The sequence below is a fragment of the Jaculus jaculus genome, chromosome 7 (genome assembly GCF_020740685.1).
Source record: "Jaculus jaculus isolate mJacJac1 chromosome 7, mJacJac1.mat.Y.cur, whole genome shotgun sequence".
Taxonomy (NCBI): Eukaryota; Metazoa; Chordata; class Mammalia; order Rodentia; family Dipodidae; genus Jaculus; species Jaculus jaculus.
The window spans coordinates 7,187,827-7,210,638 of NC_059108.1; the positions used below are offsets into that span (position 1 = coordinate 7,187,827).

Here is a 22,812-nt window from a genome sequence, read left to right on the forward strand (position 1 = left end):
TCGCTCTGGAGGGGGAAGCAGGAAATGGGGGAGGCTACATCTGGGGAAGAGGGTGGGGTAGAGCATAGGGAAGTCTCTGTGCTCCATGTTGCTAATGAACCTTTAGAAGAGTCGTTTTTTATAGACACCTTTACATAAAGAAACCTATTTCAAGATCCTTAATGTTGACCAAAGCGTAACACTAATTTGTAACTGTCTATTCCAGAAAACTACTGAATCATGGGTCAGAGTGATGGAAATCTGTGGCATTTTAGCCAATCTCTTTCACACCTGTTTCCTTCTAAGCTGAAGCCAGAAGTAATTATGTCGAAGGATGATGACTATACGTGAAACACTGAAAAACTCCAACCATCAGGGGCTTTTGCTAAAAACAGAAGTCATTCCAGTGGCCAGCTGATAGGGAAAAGACCACTGAGGGCTGAGCTGAGGCTGTAATCCTTCCTGAGCAAACCACAAGACGGCTCCACTGACTACAAGGTTAGAAGGAATAGGGTGAAGCAACAATGGACCTTGACAGCCTCCCATTTTACAGGGTAGGGCACATATGCCAGCCTATGAACAAGCAGAGACCTGAGAAGGCATCCGCTAGCTGACCCTAGGAAACACCTACACAACACCCAGACTATGAATGTATTCTAAACACCACAGACACCGGCTGAGAAAGGACGAACATCTTGCTGGACCAGGATCATCCGGCCAATTGCCAACTTTGTCACTAAGAAAGTGATCCAAAGGTAAAGAAGCAGTCCGCTCAAAACTTAAAACAAGGGCTGGAGAGATGGCTTAGCAGTTAACCGCTTGCCTATGAAGCCTAAGGAGTCTGGTTCGAGGCTTGATTCCCCAGGACCCATGTTAGCCAGATGCACAAGGGGGCGCATGCGTCTGGAGTTCGTTTGCAGTGGCTGGAGGCCCTGATGCGCCCATTCTCTGTCGCTCTCAAATAAATATAAAAATTAAAAAAAAAAAACACTTATAACAAGAGGGGCTGCAGAGATGGTTCAGTGGTTAAAGTTCTTTCCTGGAAAGCTTAAGTACACAGGTTTGACTCCCAGTACCCACACAAAGCCAGATGCACAAAGTGGCACATACATCTGGAATTCATTTGCAGTGGTTGGAGACCCTGGTGCACGCATTCTCATTCATTCTCTCTCTCCCCCTTTGAAAATAAATAAAAATAAAACACGAATTTAAAACAAAAATAACCTACGAGATACCAGACAATACATGATGGAGACTCTTCAAACTACATGAAATAAACAAGCAAACCAAATAAGCAAACGCAAGCCCATATGGGAGGCGATGAGAATCCAGAGAAGTCAGTGTGCTATTTTAAATCTCCAGTTTTAAACAGAAAATACTGGCTTATGCCCTGCCAGAAAGGGTAAAATCAGTGAACAGCTCTTAAAGGAGTCACTGTGGACTTAACAGAGTAGCCATTATGAATATAGAAAGAAAAGGAAATGATCTTTAAGCAGCAAGGAAACCATGCCTAGTCAGACAGCACCAATCAGACCCCAAAACTTTTCAAGGAATCAAATGGACATCCTAGAGCTAAAAAGTACAATAACTAATACAAAAATTTTACTATGTGGAACCAAGAGCCCAGGTGAATGCAGGAGGAAGAACCAGTAAAGTCAAAGATCAGCCCACAAGAAGTAAACGATCTGAGAGGAATGAACAGTAACAGAATGTAAGTGTACCAATAATCCACCCCATCAACTTGTGTGCAAGGCATATAAACTGTGCACGATCGTCAATCCCACTTCGGCGGTTTAAACAGATGGCCCTGATATACCCAGGATTTTATTAAAGTTTGTAATTTAGACCTGCAGCCACCTGGATGTGGGAATGTCACTGGGCGAATCGTAGGGTGCATCTCTAAGGTGTGGTGGGGGACTCGGAATTCCAGTCTAAAGACATGCAAAATGTCGCAGTGCCACCCGGAGTTCCTGAAGTTTGCTGTGTGGTGTGGCTTTTGGGTTTCGGTTTGTGGCTTTCTCTCTCTTTCTGCTTGGTGCTGTGAAAGAGGGCCAACTTTTTATGCCTTTATAGAACTTCCCCTCTATCTTCAATAAACTCCTTCCTCCATAACTGTGTCTCATCTGGAAGTTCATCTCAGCACGCTGAAGCTGCCTGCCACACCCATTAACATCTGCAACACACATCAACTGTGCACTACGGTCAATCACATCAATGGGTGTGCAACACACAAACTGTGGACTACGGTCAACCCCATCAATGCTTGTGCAACACAAACTGTGCACTATGGTCAACCCCATCAATGCTTGTGCAACACAAACTGTGCACTACGGTCAACCCCATCAATGCGTGTGCAATGCACATAAACTGTGCACTACAGTCAACCTCAATGTGTGTGCAATGCAGGTAAACTGCAGTATGATCAAATCCATTAATACATGCAATGCATGTGAACTGTGTACTACGATCAGCCCCACTGTGTGTGCACCACAAGTTCCAGAAGGAACGAAGAATAAAAGTGGGGAAGTTTGTTGAAATTGGGGCCATGAGTCTTTGTAAGAAACCCGCCTATGACAAGCACTGATCTATGTATCCCTGTCCTCAGTAGAGTCCCAGGAGGAGGAACACCAGCACATGCACTGTGCACACACGGACGTCCTGAAGCAGGGAGAGAGGGCTCGTCACGCTCGGGGAGACTTAGTGCAACTGTCACTGGCTTCTCGAGGCAGCATGGCCGGGAATAACCCTACACCCAGTGAAAGCAGCCTTCAAACCAGGGCACAAGCCGGGTGTGGGGGCGCACACCTTTAATCCCAGCAGAGGTAGGAGGATCACTGTCAAGGACACCCTGCGATTACATAATGAATTCCAGGTCTGCTGGGACTAGAGTGAAACCCTACCTCCAAAAATACAAAACAACAAAAGAACATAAACTGGGTGTGCTGGCTCTCACCTTTAATCCAGCACTCAGGAGGCTGAGGGAGGAGGATCCATGAGTTCAAGGACAGCCCGAGCTACAGAATGAATTCCAAGTCAGCCTGGACTAATGTTTAAGTCCCTGCCTCCAAAACACAAGATGCTCCCAAGGTAAACAATGACAGAATATATTGCTACTGACTTGCCTTACAAGACTGAAAGGAAAAGACACCAGATGGTAACTCGAATCCACATAAAAAATTAAGAGCACTGGTAAAGGTAATTATATAGGCAAATATGGAAAACAATGTAAATACATTTTTGAAGATTTTTTTGTTGTTACTGCACTTAACAGGCAATCATGGTTGGATGTGATCGTGTACACCTGTAGTCCCAGCACATATGGGGTAGAGACAGGAGGACTGCCATGAGTTCAAGGCCAGCCAGGGAATACAGACTGAGCTCCAGGTCAGCCTGGTCTACAGTGAGACCGAACTTTGAAAAAGAAAAAAAACAAAAAAAACAAAAAAAACCCACACACAATCACATGGAAAAACCCACCAGCAGCAGTGTGTAGTTGGGAAGTATGTTACAGTAACAAAGACAGGGTTAGCTGTTCACTGAAGCAGCGTCTTCATTTTACTGGGCTTGTACTATTCTAACCCAAGTGTGACGTGATGGTGGTGTGAATGGGAAAAGGCCCACAGGCTCCAGCGTCTGAGCCACAGCTGGTGTCTATCACTGTTTCAGAAGGCCGTGGCACCATTAGTGGGCAGAGCCTTGTAAAGGAAGTATGTCACTGGGTGTAGGACTTAAGGTGTCAAAGGCCAACACTGCCTCCTCTTCTTTCCCCCCTCTCTCCCCCTTGCTTCCCAGTGTAAGGATGCAGCACTGGTTTTCTTCAGCCGTTCTTCCCATGCCAAGACGGACTCTACCCTCTGGAACTGGAAGTGGAATTAAACCCTTTTCATCTCATTAAGTTGCTTGTGGCTGGGTATTTTTGTCTCAGCAATGAGAAAGTAACTTAATACAGGTGTTAAATATAATTGAGTGGGGTGGGGAGATGGCTCAGCAGATAAGACCCTTTGCCTGCAAAGCCTAATGACCTGGATTCCATGCCCAGGTACCCACATAAAACCAGATGTACAAAGAAGCACAAGCATCTGGAGTTCATTTGCAGCCGCTTGAGGCCCTGGCACACCCATTCTCTCTCCCTCCCTCCCTTCCTGTTCTCTCTGCTTACAAATATATAAAAATAAGGTATCTATCTATCTATCTATCTATCTATCTATCTATCTATCTATCTATCTATCTATCCGCAAGAGTACAGGGAGAAGGAAAGTATCTGTAAGGCAGGAAGAATGCCTAGAGACGGGAAGGGGAGGAGAGGAAGAGGGAGGGTTTTGTTTAAAGGCACTGGAAAATTATACTAAAACGTTATTTAATACCAGGGCAATCAAGAAACTACAAAACTGACATGAAAGTAACCAGCAAAGTGGTCGGTGTGGATGAATGGATGAAGCAGAGCTGCAAGTGCTTCTTCTACAAGGCTGTCTACACAACTACCAATGGTCAAGTGCAAACTCCACAGGCCTCAAGGGAAAAGGACACGAAGAGAGACTGCTGCGCAAGCGTGGCCGCGGTAGAGCTGAAGAGCCCATGGCAATTCCACATCCAAAAAGACCTTCAGACTAAGTGTTACTGAAGAGAAACTAAACGTAGTAGAGCAAACCTGCAATCCCAGCAAATGGGAACATTTAGGCAAGAGAATCACAGGTATGAGCCCAGTCTGAGTTACACAGCAAGACTCTATACAGAAAGAGGGAAGGTTACTAGGGAAAAAAAAAAAAAAAAGAACATTCTTATATATTTTATTTATTTGAGAGACAGAGGCAGAGAATGGGCATACCACGGTCTATACCCACTACAAACAAACACCAAATGCATGTGCCACTTTGCATCTGGCTTACATGAGTACTGGGGAATTAAAGCTGGGTCCTTAGGCTTTGCAGGCAAGCACTTGAACTGCTAAGACATCTCTCCAACCCACAAGGATATTTTTGTTTTGTTTTTCAAGGTAGGATCTCGCTCTAGCCCAGGTAGACCTGGAATCCACTAAGCAGTCTCAAGGTGACCTCAAATTCTCAGTGAACCCCCAACCTTCCAAGTGCTGGGATTAAAGGCATGTACTACCACTCCCAGCAGGATTTTTAAATAATAAAAGTTATCAATATGGGCCAGACACGGTAGTGCACATCTTCCATGCCAGCACTTGGGAGGCAGGGGAAGGAGGATATAATGAGAAGACGTAACAAGAAATGCATATGCATCTAACAACAAAGACCAAAATAAATGGATCAAAAATTAACAAGTTAAAGAAAAGGCAATCAAAACAGATGGTTTAAGACCTCAATATCCTATCCCAATAACGGATAAAACAATAAAAGTCAGCAACACAGAAAATACTATCAACAGAACATGTAATCTACAGACACCTTTATAAAATAAAAATGGAAAAAATATCTTTTAAAGAACATTGTAGAAAACTTTCAGGCATAACAGAAAAAAAAATGGAGAAACCAATACTATTTATAAATTAAGCTAAGCTGGAGGGATGGCTTAGCAATTAAGGTGCTTGCCTGCAAAACCAAAGGACCCAGGTTCAAATCTCCAGGACCCACATAAGCCAGATGCACAAGGTGGTGCAGTGGCTGGAGTTCATTTGCAGCGGCTGGACGCCCTGGTTTACCAATTCTCTCCCCCCCCCTCCCTTCTCTCTCTCAAATAAATAAATGGAGGAATATATACATATACATACATACATACATACATACATACATACAAACATACATACATACATTCATACATAAAACTATACATGTTTAAATAACTCTGGCATCAGAAAAGTCATGTAGAGATACATATAGTAAGTCAATGAAATGGTAAACAAGCTTAGAAAAATACCAATACCATAAAGTTTTTTTCTGAAAATATCTTTAGCTGGAATGACAAGAAAGAAGAGGAGGAGAGTGAAGGAGGGAGCAACAGAAATTAGCAAAAAAAAAAAGCAGAATTACTACTAACCCATAAATTATGTGATGACTAATGAGGCAGCTTATTTCAAATGGTCAAATTCCTAGCAAGTGCCACATGACTGCACTGAGAAGAAATGTAAAGTCCAAATCAGCTGATAGTAAGGAATGTACAGTAATTTCAAGCCTTCCTACAAGGAAAGGCCCAGGCCCACATGGTTCCACTAGTGAACCATCAAACACCTGAAGAAACTATTTCTTCACAAACCAGTTCATGTCAGCCTTTGAGACCAACACTGTGAAGCCAACATTATCCTTATGCAAAAGCCAGATAGACATCACAAGAACAGAACATGGCAGACCAAACTCAGGCACATGCATCAAAATCTCTCAACAAAATAACAGCAAACCAACTCAGAAATGTACGGGGCAAGATTATGTGCATCACAAAGCGAGACTCATCCTACGAATGCAGGGTTGATTTAACACCAGCAAATCTATCAGCACAATGTACCATGTTAGTAAAGGAAAGCAGATACGTTCAAAAAGCCTTTGAAAGGCCAGGAAGAGTATTTGGGGTTAGAGAGATGGCTCAGTTGCTTGCAATGCCTAACGGCCTGGGTACAATTCCCCAGTACCCATGTAAAGTCAAATGTACAAAGTAGTTCATGCATTTGGAGTTCATTTGCAGAGGCTCGAGGTCCTGATGTACCCATTCTCATTCATATTCAGTCTCTCTTTGCAAATAAACACAATTTTTAATTTATTTTTATTTTATTTTAGATAGAGAGAATTGGCACAGCAGGGCCTAGGCCACCACAATCAAACTCCAGACACATGCACAATCTAGTGGCATGTGTGACGACCTCGCACTTGCCTCACCTTTGTGCATCTGGCGAAAGTGGGATCTGGAGAGTCAAACATGGGGCCTTAGGCTTCTCAGGCAAGCACCTTAACCACTAAGCCAGCTCTCCAGCCCAAAAATGCATTCTTAAAATTAAGGCCATTAGGAAAAAAATAAAAAATGGGACCAAAGTGCTGCAAATAGTTCAACAGAGGGGAAGAAGAGCACCTGGGGAAAGGGCAGCTGAAACAGGTGCATCTCCCAACCAGTGGGACGATTCCGAGGGCAAGCACATTAACGAACAGAGCAAGGAATCCACGTGTCAACAGAATGTCTAAAAGCAGGGGACTAAGAACTGTGCCAGCAGTAAGTATGGTACACTTGACACAGGGCACCGCCAGAGTAGTTTATACTATTTGGCACAAATAAACACATACACACCAAACTTATTATACGAGGAAAATACTTAGCTGTCGTACGAGTTCCCTTTACTCACTGCTGTGAATGAATACCTGACAAGCAGCAGTGTACGAAAGGCAGGCTTACAGTTCTCCAAGTGACAGGACCCGCTGCATCAGGGGAGGCACGGTGGAAGCAGGAACCTGGTCACGCTGCAACCACAGGCAGAGAGAAAGCAGGTGGTAGGTCTGATCTAAAAACTCAAGTCTACCCACAGTAAGGCTTGTCCTCCAGTGAGGCTCCACTGCCTTCCCAAACAGCATCACTAACTGGGGACCAGGTGCTCATATACATGAACCTCCCGGGGACATTTCACAATCAAAATACAACAGCTGTATCATACCAAACACATGAAGGTGAAACATCACTAGAGGTCCAGGAGGTCACTATGAGGCCTTGTGATGGGAAACATGCCAGTTCTGAACTCACACACATACACGCCTAAATTTACATAATGAAAAATGAGTTTCCTCAATGAAATACTGCCACTCTGATTACATCTATCCTAACTTTTGCCATTCTCCATCTGCTCATTCTCTTCTGCATATGGCCAAGTAACATCAGCAACGCTTCACCCATGTTCCACCAAGGCAAAATGAGTTCTCTTTCTCAAGTTCAAGAAAACAAAACAGATTTCAAATTCAGGTTTTTAAAAAGGTGAACTCAAAAAAAAAAAAAAAAAAAGAAGCAAAATAATACACAGCACACAGACCACACATTTCCTTAGTAGTTAAATATTGTCATTTACAGGGCAGACAATGTAAGTGTCAAAGGGTGCTGGCTCTGGGAGCTAGGCTGCCTGGGTTTAACCTACTGAATAGCGTGGTTTAACATGCTGCTTAGAGCCAATCCCAGCACTTGGGGGGCAGGGATAGGAGGATCATAATGAGTTCAAGGCCACCCTGAGGCAGTGCATTTCAGGTCAGCCTGAGCTAGAGTAAGACCCCTACCTCGAAAAAAATAAAAAATAAAAAAAATAAAAATAAAATAAAATGCTGCTTAGGGGAAAGGGAGAAAAAAGAGAGAAAGAAAAGGAAGAAAAAGAAACGAAACATGATGCTTGAGAAATGTTGAAGATAGCCCCTTCCTTCCACTTGGCTGCAGGAGCTGCTCGCCGCCGTCCAGTGTGGATGGAAACCCAGCGGCTCCTCAGGAACCTCCGGGCCTCCAGTGCCGGTTCGGGACTGCTGAGACATCTGACCACATGGACTGAGCAACTGAGCAACTACCAAGTTCCTTGATGCTCAGGCCTGCAACTGCTATTGGACTACTGTAAGCTAATCCAATAAATTCCCTTTTTAATATAATAAATAAAAATGTTGAAGACAGCAGTTTTGTGATTCGTTAAAAGGAAACACCAAAACTTTTACCCTACAAGATCTACCCATAAGATGGAACTTAACTGGAAAAGCACTGTAAAATGTAGACATGTGCCACTGACCAATGAATTAAGGATGCATGTACGACTTTCAGTTGAGGAATCCCAATGGGACTCACTTGAGAGCATACACAGCATCGCATGATAATGCATTGGAAAACCACCTTTACCCAGCAAGCTGCCCTCACAGAGAGAAGGTCTGTAGCACACAGACAGCTGACCTTAATGTTTTGAACTAGTCCAATCAGTGGAAAAGCCCTGTAAATCACATTATCAACTTGAAGACAAACTAACATTTTAGCAAAATGGCATGCCCATAAAAACTTAATATTGGTTACCACTACACTATCCCAAAATCATTACTTAAGAAATCAATGAAATGCAGATACACAAGCATATAATTTAAAACCATGCTATTAACAAGGGAACAGAGCAAATATACTTAAAAACAGATTTTGGAGTTTTAAAGAAATCACAGAGCAGCTGTACAGGTGGTCCATCAATCCTGCTCCTAATAAAACTCCCCTAATGATGCAACTCCATGACCCCAAAACAAAGACACAACAATCATTTGCTGCATCATTCAATGTAATCATGAAGCCCCAAAATGTCCATCCACAGGAAAAAAGCTGAGTAAAGGGTGCTTTATCTACACCACGGAGCTCTGTATCTCAGTAGAGTAAGGCAAGCTCTGTAACGTGATGCAGAGATTACAAAGGCATACAACACGCTGAAACAAATTAAGTACACTAGTGAATGTCGGCAGCACATACATACATATACACACGAGTCTATTAAACTAAGTTTGCTAAAATCCTTGAGATTATACTGATATTCCTATTCCATTCTAGTCTGACATCACACAATTCATTTGTCCCAATTTGTGACTTTTTTGTACTATGCTGAGAAATCCAGTTTGTATGTATAAATAACATAATGTATCTGCTATCTGGGCAGAAGAAATAAAGTTTAAACCAGAAATGAAAAACATTAGTTACTTACAGTAGATAGGACTGATATAGAAGAAACACAGTATAATGAGAAACTAGAAATGGGTTATTCACAGTGGGGATGAGGGAGGAAGAGGCTGGGACGGGGGGGGAGGTAGGAGCAGGGAGCAATGCCTCTCTGGATTATCTTCTCACACAGCTCTGACTCAGTAACATTAACATTCACAGACCTTTCACATATGCCCAGCTAAGCCACGACATCCAATAGGAAATAGGATGTGGAGTGAATCCACAGTGCAACACACCTGTAACAAATGAACCCAGTTGTAAGCAAAGGAGCAGCAATTACGATGAAGAAGCGGGAGGGAAAGAACAAAAGGGGTCGTCTGTTTCTTTTTCTCATAAACGGTTCGGTTCATAAAGAACTATGCACAGTGTAACAGAGTCACTAGTGCTTCTCGGGGGGCGGGGGGCTACAAATGAGCACTTCTGACACTACTTTAAGTGTGTGTCAGGTTGAAGAAAAGAAAGGCCTGGCAGGGCAGTGCATACCTTTACTCTCAGCACTAGGGAGGCAGAGGTCGGAAGACTGCAGTGAGTTGGAGGCCACCCTCAAACTACATAGTCAATTCTAGGTCACAGCCTGAACTACAGCAGAGAAAGTTACAAATATAGAAAAATCAAATGAATCATGTAGTATTAGATCAGAATCAAGGATCAATATGAACGCATGGTTTTTAATAGTCATATAAAAATATGCATTGGTGTACACACACACACACACACACACAAGTAAGCAGATGTTGGTTTTTAAGCACCATTATCCAGGAATAAAAACAGAGGCTCCCTGGAGAAGAAACTCATTTCAGGGCAAGGATTTGGGAGGAGGAATAAAAAGCACAAGAAAAGTCATTATCACTGTGGTGTTTGAAAGTATTAAGTAACCAAAACAGTATGCAAACTTAGCTGCATGCACGCCTATAACCCCAGTTCTCAAGCTGAGGCAGGAGGACTCAAGAAGCCATATAAGGAAACATACTAAGAACCTGTCTCACACGCATGCATGCTCACATACACATGCAAAAGTACACTTTCAAAAAGCTTTCAATTCAAAGTTTTATGATTGATGTCATGGAGTGGAAGGACCTATGTCACTTGGGTCTTCAGCCAAACAAGCATGTTGTCAGCCACTCGTTCTTTGCCTCTATCACCACCTTGCTCCATAAGGGAATATTTTACTTGGAGGAACAGAAAACACAAAAAGAACACTCAAAATGAAGTTCATGAACATGAAAAATTATTTAATGACAGCAATCTTGAAATTACACATCTCTAAAAAAAAATCACAATAGTCCTACAAGAAGATCTGTTTCTGGGGCAAATTAGCACTTAAGTGGCAGGTGGGAATGAGCGCCCGTAACCTGGGATTGGTTTGTACTCTTGGTTTGAGAAGGGGTGAACTGAAAGAAAAACAGTTTTTTAAGTACCAAAAATATGCACAAATGATCAGAACTGACTAAAAACCACAGCTTCTATATTTTTAGGCAATCTTTCAAATTCAGTCCTCTCTTCTGAATTATCCATTAACTACTGAGGACTCAAGCTCACCCCCTTATCATTAAAATACATATTCATAAAACTTTTACAGTGGTTCTGTTCTAGTTACAAATAGCTTCTACTTTTCTAGGACATAATTTACTTTGTTTAAGCAAGAATTCATTAAAGAAGCTATAAATAACCTTTAAATATTTAGCCATGAATAGAGGGTGGACTGGCATTGATGGCTTATTTTAGTACTAATGCAGAATGCTTTTTAAAAGCTACATTTTAGCATGCATCAAGCTAATGATTAACACTTGCAGTGTAATTTTCAACATCAGACTGACTTTCTCTTTAAGGAGTTTGGCTACAATAAATATGTTATTCCAGTTACTTACTAGCAAAGTAGCCTTGAAGAATGAAAATGTGGAAAAGATTGAAACATAAGATATCTTAAGAGTCTTTTTTTAAAGCATCAAGACCACCTTTCCTCCTCCCCCCCCCACCTCCCACCCCCCCCCCCCCCCCCCCCGTTACAGTCCTGCACTCACAGGGAGAAGAACTCAAAAATCCACAGTGGTCTAAGCAGCATGTCTATGACTCAAAGACACTCTCATAAACAACTCAAAAATGGGAAGTTCACAACATTTTATGGAGACCAAGCTTCAAAAAATTCTACTTGAAAAACAAAAGTTATACAAAATATTATCCTTAACCAAATAAGTTTTCCCATAGGGTTCATGTCGCTTCCTACCTTAAAGATTACATTATTTTTAATAGCCACCTAGCTGCGAAACCTACAAGAGATGTAGATTTTTTTAAAGTGCCTTTAAAATATGAAAAAGCAAGTAATATAATGGTTGAATCTACTTGAAATCTAATGCCCCATAGGGTATGCACAACATCACAGCTGGTACAAAACTGTCTGCATTTAGTTTAAAACACATAAACAATGCCTAAGAACAGCATTCTTTGAAAAATAGTTGAAAATGCTACCATTGTTTCATAAGGTCAACTCAGACAGTATTCAGAGAATAAACAAAACCAGCAAAATATTAAAGTATTCAAACATTTACTGTGACTTTTTAAATACCACTAATAAAGATAAGAAAAAACTGCTGCCAAGCTAACACAGAAGGCCTTATTTCAAACCACACATAACGTATCTACTGCAAATGTCCACAAATGCACCACTTGGCTTAAGGATGTAAAGTCCCACTTCCTAGTTTTTCTGCTGCAATCTGGCAGCTTTGAACTTGGAAACCCTCTTTGCAGTTTCTTCTGGCTCTCCTGACAGAACTTCTTTTCGCTCTGGAATGGTGGGCAGGACAGGATGAGCAATGGACGGGGGTGCTGCTGAGGAGGAGGAGGACAAAAACTCCTTTTCTATAACAGTTCCAGAAAAAGCCTACAAGACAAAAGTCAGGTTTATGGTATTAAATATATTTAAGTTGGCTACAAGTTATTTTCAATATTTTGCTTATTTATTTGAGAGACTGGTGCACCAGGGTTTCTAGCCACTGAAAATAAACTCCAGATGCATGTGCCGCCCTGTGCATCTGGCTGTATGTGGGTATTGGGGAATCGAACCTGGGTCCTGTGTCTTTGCCACCAAGTACCTTAACCACTAAGTCATCTCTCCAACCCAGCCGACAAGTATCTTTTCCATGTATTATGGATTCAGACATTCTTCAGTAAAAGTAAGGGTTAGTAGACAAAAGCACCACATGCTCTCTCTCACATGCAGATCCTAACCTGGAATAGCTTCCCATTTGTGTATACACAGTAGTGAGCACCAGCAGTACTGGTCAGGAAGCTACAATAAGGCTGGGAGAGAAGAAAAATGAGAAAGGACAGTAGGCAGAAAAGTAGGAAGACAGAATACAGAAAGTAGAAAGACCTGCAAGGGAGACAGCGAAAAGAAAGACAAAATTAAAGACAGTGAGAGTAAGTCCTATAGAAACCTACTTCTTCATTAGCTAACTAAAAGACGTACCTGGGCTGGAGAGATGGCTTAGCAGTTACGCAACTGCCTTTGAAGCCTAAGGACCCTGGTTCAAAGTTTGATCCCAAGAACCCAAGTAAGCCAGATGCACAAAGTGGTGCAATGCATCTGGAGTTCGTTCTCAGTGGCTGGAGGCCCTGAAACACCCATTCTTTCACTGCCTCTGTCGCTCTCAAATAAATTTAAAAAAAAAAAACAAAAACTGTACCTTTCTTAAAACGAGAGAGAAGCTGGGTGTGGTGGTGCATACCTTTAATCCTAGCACTCGGGAGACACAGGTAGGATCACCATGAGTTCATGGCTACCCTGAGACTACGGAGTGAATTTTAGGTCAGCCTGGGCCAGAGTAAGACCCTGGGGGGTGGGGGGGAGGGAGAAAGATATATATATATATATATATATATATACACACACACACACACACACACACATATATATATATATATATATATATATATATATATATATAGAGAGAGAGAGAGAGAGAGAGAGAGAGAGAGAGAGCGGGCGGGCAAAAGTGCCCTACTAGGGTGGAGAAGCTTTACCTAAAACCATATGTATGTTGCTTGTGAACGCTGATAAATCTCCAGTGGTGGAGATGCCACACACACACAGTAAATGTTGGTCAGGGAGACCTATGAGGCCCTCAAAACAATGCATACCATTGCCAAAGTGTGGACTAGATGGTTAAGACCCTATTGCTGAAGACACTAGAGATTGTGATCACAAGACACTGAGAAATCAAATGAGACAGAAGCTGTCTCTGCTGGCTGTTAGTGAACTGGAAAACACTATGCAAGCTGCTGGGGTTAGAAGTCATCAAAAGTGCGAACAAAGAGAGGACCATATAAAATCAATGAACCAGGCAAGATGTCCCCACTGGTGCAATAGAGGCTTACAAGTTATGGGAGTAATCAACTTCTCTCACTGGGAGGGAACTCATGCCTGATACTGACAGCAAGTCAAAAGCTATGGCTTAGAAGGTCACAGACCCTACAGGGAAGCTTCCTCTGTTCTTTGGCTAAATGGTAAGGATATACACATTAAAAAGCCTTCTATGTGCATATGTTTATTCCCTTTGATATATGATACTCACCCTCTTGATTTGAGATCTGCTTTTTACAAATGGTGGCCAGGACCCAAGGAATATTACAGAGGAAGTGTGGATTACATATGAATGTTTCTCTCCTTATTAGGCAAGAGAACATTCTCTATGGAGATGGTGGTAGACACTGAAGAGACTCAGCTCATCAAAGCAGAAAACAAGAGGCTGCTGCCGAGAGCCCAACACTAAAGGACACACAACATGGCTCAGGGAACAAGGAGAAAGGAGGGTACAGGTGAGAAGGCACGCTGTGAGGCAGTGTTCTAATGTAACGGACTGCTGCATTCATGGCTAGTAATGCCCCACTGAAGATGAGCATCAGTGAAATGGAAGGGGTGGAGGACAAGAAGATATCCTGAAGAAAATACAACCAACTTGCAGTATGTTCATATATTAAATTCCCAATAAAATTAATTTTTAGCACCAGGCATGGGGGTGCACAACTTTAATCTCAGCATTTGAGAGGCCAAGGTAGGAGGATCGCCATGAGTTCAAGGTCAGCCTGAGACTACATAGTGAATTCCAGGTGAGCCTGGGCTAAAGCGAAACACTACCTCAAAAAGCAAACAAACAAAAAAAGCTAGTTCTTAAAAAAAGATTATTAGGTAGACAATACTTAAATGTTAAAATACTAATTGATGGGCTGGAGAGATGGCTTAGCGGCTAAGGTGCTTGCCTGAGAAGCCTAAGAGTGGGTGCATGTGTATGGAGTTTGCTTGTAGTGGTTTAGAGGCCTCAGCATGCCCATCATCACTCTCTCTCAAATAGATAAAAACAACATTTATAAAAATTACTAATTTTTTAGGGAAATGAAATAATTTTTAATATACCACAAAAAATATAAGTAATTTTTATAATATATATTTAGAAAACAAAATACAAAATATATGTCTTTGCTGGGAAAATGAGTAATAAAAGTCCTCAAACTTATACTGCTCCTTATCTCCAGCTTTTGCTGTGATATATAATGTGTAACGCAGATGCCAGTATCACAGAAAAGGTGGACCTCAGACACCAGCTGAGTGAGCAAGCCCATGGTGCTGCGGCCTACCAGTCAAGAGCCCAGTTTACCAGTATTGACATTTCGTTAGCAGTGTTCATTTATGCAATTTTCAAGTATTTTGTTGTACCTTGCCTCAATTTTTTTTAGAGATCAGTGGAAAGTAAAATATGAAAGTGCTGAGGCTAGTTTAAAATAAGCACAGTTTTCACAACTTTAATACAATCAATTTAGTGCCATAATCACTATTTTAGCTGGATGTTTACTGAACTTTATCTACGTAGCTATACGTTCAACTGGAAAAAAACTATGTCACGTATACAAAGCAGTAGAACTGTCCATCTCCTTATGTCTTCTGTACAAAGCTATGTAGAAAACAAGGAGTTACAACATTTTTTCTAAGATGTCTGGTATTTAGAATTTATGTATAATCTAAATCTTGATGTGTGAACTTTCCTGTGTGTTTGGCTTACCTATGTCTACCAAGTGTTTAAAATTAATTAAGGTTTAAATAGTTTAAACCCACTTCAAGTTACCCCACCAGTGAAACAGAGAGAAGACAGCCTTCCTCCCATACAACTTCAAAGGTCATGCTCTCAAAATCAGCTCAGAAAGCCAACATTTCTTGTATTTTTTTAAATTTTTGGGTTTTATTTACACAAAAAACCCCACAAATTTGAAAGACAACATTCTAGCATTAAAAAAAATCTAAAAATTTATCTATCAAAGTGCTTGCCATAACCATGAACTATCTTAAATTATCTTAAAAATGCACTGTTGGGAGCTGGGGAAATGGCTTAGTGGTTAAAGTATTTGCCTGTGACGCCTAAGGACCCCAGTTCAATTCCCCAGGACCCACATATGCCAGATGCACAAGGGGGCACATGCGTCTGGAGTTTGTTTGCGGTGGCTGGAGACCCTGGCGCACCCATTCTCTCTCTGTCTTTCTCTCTCAAATAAAGAAATGAAATATTTTATTTAAAAAAGTGATGAAAATGCACTGTTATCTGTTATGACAGTTCAGTATAAAATGCAAAGCTATTAAGGATCTAAATAATAAATTTAAAACTCTAGCTATACTATGCCATGTTACATCACTACAGAAAACCAATTTTCAAGTACTTACAAAGTCTACTTCCACTATCTATTTTCTAAGACAGCAGTAGGCTGTTAAATGAAGAAAGATATTTTCCAGGTTACCCAAGCTCAAGAGCACTTCACTAGCACATCCTCGTCTCACAACGAGCTCCCATGTGCTAAAGATCTCTAATCTCAATCACTGTCTCATGCATGCAGTGCAATTAGTACCAACCGACACAGGCAGTGACATTAGTGCATGTGCCTACAGACATACAAACATACAAAGCATATTTATTTGTGTAAAGAAATACACATTTGGACTAGAGAGATGGTTTAGCAGTTAAGGCACTTGCCTGCAAAGCCTAAGGACCCAGGTTCAATTTTCCAGGTCCCACATTAGCCAGATGCACAAGGTGGCACACGCATCTGGAGTTCATTTGCAATAGCTGGAGGCCCTGGCATGCCCATATTCACTAATTCTCTCTCTCTCCCTCTGTATCTAACAAATAAATAAATTTTAAAAATACATATTTGACATAGATATGAGTGCTTCATTCTTCCAATGTGCTTTTTAAATTGACAACCCCAAATATCCAACAAACCACGAAACTAGAGATTCTAAGTATGAGTACAGCAGAAATATTACCATTCCTCTCATCAACATAAATTACTGTTTTGATACCTCCCAACCTCTCCTCCTCTTCCACAGACTATACAGTGTGTGCAGGAAAATATGTGATTGTGCCCTATTTTTCTGAGAAGAGCAGCTTCTATCATATTGGAAATTGATCCAATGTGTCCTGAAACGAGTCCCTCAGAGCTCACGTTTTACTTCCATAGGCCAAAACACAGGACTTTGGACAATTATCTGTCAGGTGTATGTTTTGTTTTTAATTTCACCAAAGCATTCCAAAGAGAATGATATATGAGATCGGAAAATACCCAGTCTGGTCTACTGGCAACTTTGTTAATATAAACTACTGAATAAGCACATATGCCAGCTGTAGTGTTTTAAATTCCCACTAAGCTTCAAGACAGTTAATACTCCAGCAAAAGAACAACAAAAAAAATTGGGAAGCGAGAGAAATGGCTCAGCAGGTAAAGTCACTTGCTTGCAAAGCCCAATGACCTGGGTTTGATTTGCCAGTACCCATGTAAAGCCAGATGCACAAAGTGGCCTCTGGAGTTCAAATGCAGTGGCAAGAGGCCTGGTACACCCATGCCCATACTCATTCGTATATTCTATCTTTATATCTCTCTGTGTGTCAAATAAATATTTTTTTTAAAAATTACAAGCAAATACTTACCTAAGGAAATAAAAAAAAAAGAAAAGAAAAAAGAAAGAAAGCATTCTGACCCAGTGAGCCATCCCTATGGACAAACAAAACAAAACAAAAAATTGTTTTTCTGAGGTAGGTTCTCACTCTAGTCCAGGATGACCTGGAATTTACTATGTAGTGTCAGGATGACCTGGAACTGAAGGTGATCCTCCTACCCTCTGCCTCTTGAGTGCTGGAATTAAAGGTGTGTGCCACCACGGCCGGCCTTTTTCTTAGGAACCGGGCATGGTGGCACAAGCTTTTAATCCCAGCACTTGAGAGACAGAAGTAGGAAGATCACCTTGAGTTCCAGGCCACCCTGAGACTACATAGTGAATTCCAGGTCAGCCTGGGCCGAAGTGAGACCCTACCTCAAAAAAGAAAAAGAAAAACAGAAAAAACTTTTAACAAGGCATCAATCAAGAAGTACGAATCTAGAATCAATGAGATCCTTCCAGTGGGTGTATCTATGAAACAGTTGAAGATGAACACACGTACCTCAGGTATTCCTGGCAAGGGCAAAGTCTTTCTCAGCTCTTCTTCTTGTGGTTCTTCTTCCAGAATGCTCTGGCTGGGGTCAGGGCACGGGCCCTCCTCACAGCTCACACTCCTCAGCACTCCCCTCCGGTCATCCACGTCCGCAGCGCTGCTCTCACTGGTGTCACTGCAGACACTGTTCTCTCTGCTGCGAGATTTCAGGATGGACTTGCGAGGGACATATTCTCCATTCACTACATCGACAAAGACCCTGCAGCATTCAGGAAATACACTCTCACTTTAAATAATTCACAGAACTGAGAATGACTGTACAAGATTTCCTTAAAAATTTCCTAGAAGTTGGGCTGGAGAGATGGCGTAGTGGTTAAGCGCTTGCCTGTGAAGCCTAAGGACCCCGGTTCGAGGCTCGGTTCCCCAGGTCCCACGTTAGCCAGATGCACAAGGGGGCGCACGCATCTGGAGTTCGTTTGCAGAGGCTGGAAGCCCTGGCGCGCCCATTCTCTCTCTCTCTCTCCCTCTGTCTTTCTCTCTGTGTCTGTCGCTCTCAAATAAATAAATAAAAATTTAAAAAAAAAATTTCCTAGAAGTTAATGTGAAATTTATTTTGTGTGGTTTCGTTAGAGACATGGTCTTGCAGAACGCAGTCTGGCATCAGACCTCTTGTATAGTCAAGGCTAACCTTGACTTCCTGACCCATCTCCCGAGCACTGGGATTACAGGCGCCAGTTACCACACCCAGCTTGACATTTCTTGTTAAGATGTGGTAGCTAATATTTTCATGTTCAAGTTAAGTGTGCAACCTCACAGGACATACGTTATTTTGGAAGACATGAATTTTGGATCCAAAACAGCATGTAACTTATAAGCATGTTCTAGGTGACAAAGGCTGGACTTGCCAAAATTTTACACATGCCTACTTCATTTAGGACATTTAGGCCAGGCGTGGTAATGCACACCTTTAATCCCAGCACTCAGAAGGCAGAGGTAGGAGGATCCCAATGAGTTCAAAGCCAGCTTGAGCCTACACAGTGAATTCCAGAGAGAGACCCTACCTTGAAAAACAAACTAACAAAAAAGAATTAGCATGTTCACTATTTTACAAATACAAGTCACAAAAATGGCAGATATTTTCAAAGTGGTACCTTTCCCAACCTACACCACACCAAAAACTAGACAGTGCAGCCGAGAGCTTTCTGTTCTGAAAGGGTAGAATGACCACAAGCTCATGATACCATGCCCTAGTCCGCTAGCAACAGGAGCCTCCACTGCCCAATTGAGTATGAAGCAGCCAAAGGCAAGAAAGCAGCTGCGCGGCGTGCCGGCACCTTCAGTCTGGGCAGTTGCTGTGGCGCCTCTCAGGTAACCCACTGTAGTCCACCTCATGCTCTGGGGAGAACCTTTAGGGGAGCCCGCCCTTTCCTCTCAATGCTCCACTGCAAGGAGTGCCTGAGTCCCGGTCGCTCACCTGTAAATGTCAGCGGGGCTCCTGATAGCAGGCAGCTCCTGGGCAGCATGGCCACTGGCAGCGCCACTCCTGCGCTTGCGCTTGGCTTCCTCTTTCTTTTCACTGAATTTTAACGTGGTATTTTTACCAGTATTTATTCGAACCTAAAAAAATTGATTCACAGTAAAAAAAAAAAAAGAAAAGAAATTAAAAGCCTTTGAAAGAAACCAATCAAGGTCCACACTAAAACAATTAAAGAACTTATATAACAAATAGTTAAAATAGATAAAGAGGGCTGGAGAGATGGCTTACTGGTTAAGCACATGCCTGTGAATCCTAAGGACCCCGGTTCAAGGCTCGATTCCCCAGGACTCACGTAAGCCAGATGCACAAAGGGGCACATGCATCTGGGGTTTGTTTGTAGTGGCTGGAGGCCCTGGCGTACCATTTTCTCTTTATCTATCTGCCTCTTTCTCTCTCACTGTTACTCTCATAAAAATAAACAAAAAATTTGTTAAAAAAAATAGGTAAAAAGGTACAAGAGAAGCAGTTGAAACTATTTTACATGAAAATGGTGTTATACTAATGGGTAAAGACTCCTTTATCATATTTCTGAAACATTTTATTATACTTTTTTTGGGGGGGTAGCATTTCAGTGTAGCCCAGGCTGACCTGAAATTTGCTATTGTAGTCTCAGGCTGGCTTCGAACTCATGACAATCCTCCTACCTCTGCTTCCCAAATGCTGACATTAAAAGCGTACGCCACCACACCTGGGTCTCAATACATCCTTTTTTAATGATTCACTCAGACTTCAGTGTCTTTATTGTATAGAAAGCAAAATACACTTAGACTGAATTCTATAGTGACTGTAAGTTTCACCTCCTTCACCTTTACTCTGACATAAACCTATCACTCATTTCAAAACAAAGAGTATAATTAACCAAGAGATATTCAGAAAAACGATCACATTTAATCATTAGCATGTCAGATAATGCTTAACTATGTTAAATTTTGTAAACACTTCTAGTTCCAGAAAACGAATAAACCACACTAAAAAATAGAAACCCATCATGTTTAAGATAATGTTACTCTGTATCGCCAGCCAGCCAGCCAGGTTTACACTACACACTCCATAAAATTCTTTCAAATGCTATTTTCTTAATCATATCTAAATGAAAATAAGAAAAAATTAAGTCTGGAAAAAGAATCACAAAACTTCAATCTCAGTTAACATTTTCCAAAGAATTCCAGTAATTCTTTTAGCTAGGTGGATTAGAATTAAAACCACACAATTATTTCACTTTATATTAAAACAGAAATAGCAAGCCTAAGAAATAAAGTATGTTTCATTAAATAATCATCAGTCACTAAACACTGCCACCAGACGGTGAACCCTGATGGAGGCAGCCGGCACGTAGACAGGGGAACCTGAAGCTGACACCAGGAAGTACCCTAACTGTAAACCAGCTCTATGTCTTGCAGAATGTCAGCTTCCCTAGAAAGGAGCCCTGAGGCCCTTAGATCTCTGCAAGGAAAGGCAGGGAAACCTGCCCTTCCTTCACCTGGAACCAGTCTACTACACCCATGGTAAATACTGGGACTCTCAGTAAGTACGGAAGAACGAGGGGCTTTTGACACTGAAGAAAAGTAAAGAAAACCTTCCATCATGGATCTCTATCGTCAACTCCAAAATGCCAAAATTCTAATAAGCTCCAAAATGGCAGAAGTCTAAAACAATGATTTACATCAATATTTATATTTACTTTGTCCAAAAGGATCTGGTTTCACTTCTTCCTAAATGTTTCCCTCTTGCTCAGGATGTTTCTATTTACCTGGTATGCATGCTTAATAAAGCCTGGTATTATTAAAGTAATTAACTCATCATACAGACACTTTCTGCACCCCAAAGAAAAATTCCCAACTTTAATAGAGTCCAGGGTTATATAGGGAGGTACAGAAACAAGAGTTGCTACCTAAACTTACAAGTCAGTTTCCAGTGTGACTTCTCAGAACCATGAGCCTAATACCAGCTAACTAGAGTCTCCTTTCCTTACTCTTTTAAGTCAAACTAGTCAGTATAAGAAAATAAATGGGGCTGGAGAGATGGCTTAGCGGTTAAGCGCTTGCCTGTGAAGCCTAAGGACCCCGGTTCGAGGCTCGGTTCCCCAGGTCCCACGTTAGCCAGATGCACAAGGGGGCGCACGCGTCTGGAGTTCGTTTGCAGAGGCTGGAAGCCCTGGCGTGCCCATTCTCTCTCTCCCTCTATCTGTCTTTCTATCTGTGTCTGTCACTCTCAAATAAATAAATAAATAAAATTTAAAAAAAAAAGTTAAAAAGAAAATAAATGATGGTTTATCTACCAGACATTGTTAGTAAAATTTTATTTAATTCTTTTCTCTTAAAATTATTATAGGTAAGCCGGGCATGGTGGCGCACGCCTTTAATTCCAGGATCACTGTGAGTTTGAGGCCAGCCTGAGACTACATAGTGAATCCAGGTCAGCCAGGGTCAGAGTGAGACCCTACCTCAAAACCGCTGTCCCCCCCAAAAAAACTATAGGTAGAGCTGGAAAGATTCCCTAGCGGTTGAGGCACTTGATGGTAAAGACAAAGGACCCCAGGTTCAATTCCCCAGTACCTATGTAAAGCCAGATGCACAAGGTGGCTCATGTGTTTGGAGTTCATTAGCAGTAGCTAGAAGTTCTGGCTAGCCCATTCTATCTGCCTATTTCTCTCTTTCAAATAAATAAATAAATTATTTTTAATATATAGGTAATATTTAATGATCAAGATTTTTGTATAATGAATAAGATTAGACATATACGAACCCTTTTAGGTTCAACAGTATGAGAAAAATATATTGTCGGTACAGAATTATCTGCTGGAGTATCATCATCATCATCATCATCATCATCATCATCAGTGTATTCGTTATCATCATCATCTTCATTGCTGTGATATGAATGTGAACCATTCACGGAACAGTTCAACTGACTCTTCACTTGGCCATTGAACAGTCCTAACCGTCTACCATCATCCTTATGACAACTTTGGAGAGAGAAGGCATCAGTTTCTTGACGCACTGCCTTCGCATCTGTCCTTTGATCTTCCCTCTCCTCTTCAGAAGATGTTGCATCTTCTCCATTTGTAATCACAGAGTCAGGCTTACTAGTAAAGAAAGAAATAGAGTATTGACAACATGAAAGAAATACACGAGTAATTAGCATGAGTTCATATTCTACTTTGGCACACTGTACTTATTC

At 41.5% G+C, this 22,812-nt stretch overlaps 1 protein-coding gene across 1 annotated transcript in view; it reads right to left on the bottom strand.

Moving 5' to 3' along the window:
* Positions 1 to 11,625: 11,625 nt before the first annotated feature.
* The window catches only part of Uri1 (URI1 prefoldin like chaperone), a 73,516-nt gene continuing 62,329 nt past the window's right edge, over positions 11,626 to 22,812 (bottom strand). Inside the window, exons 8-11 of the mRNA XM_045155439.1 lie at positions 22,378 to 22,717; positions 19,570 to 19,712; positions 18,105 to 18,354; positions 11,626 to 12,505 (exon numbers count right to left, since the gene is read on the bottom strand). Of these exons, the coding sequence (XP_045011374.1) occupies positions 12,320 to 12,505; positions 18,105 to 18,354; positions 19,570 to 19,712; positions 22,378 to 22,717 (919 nt within the window). The 3' untranslated portion in view covers positions 11,626 to 12,319. The remainder of the gene's footprint in view (positions 12,506 to 18,104; positions 18,355 to 19,569; positions 19,713 to 22,377; positions 22,718 to 22,812) is intronic.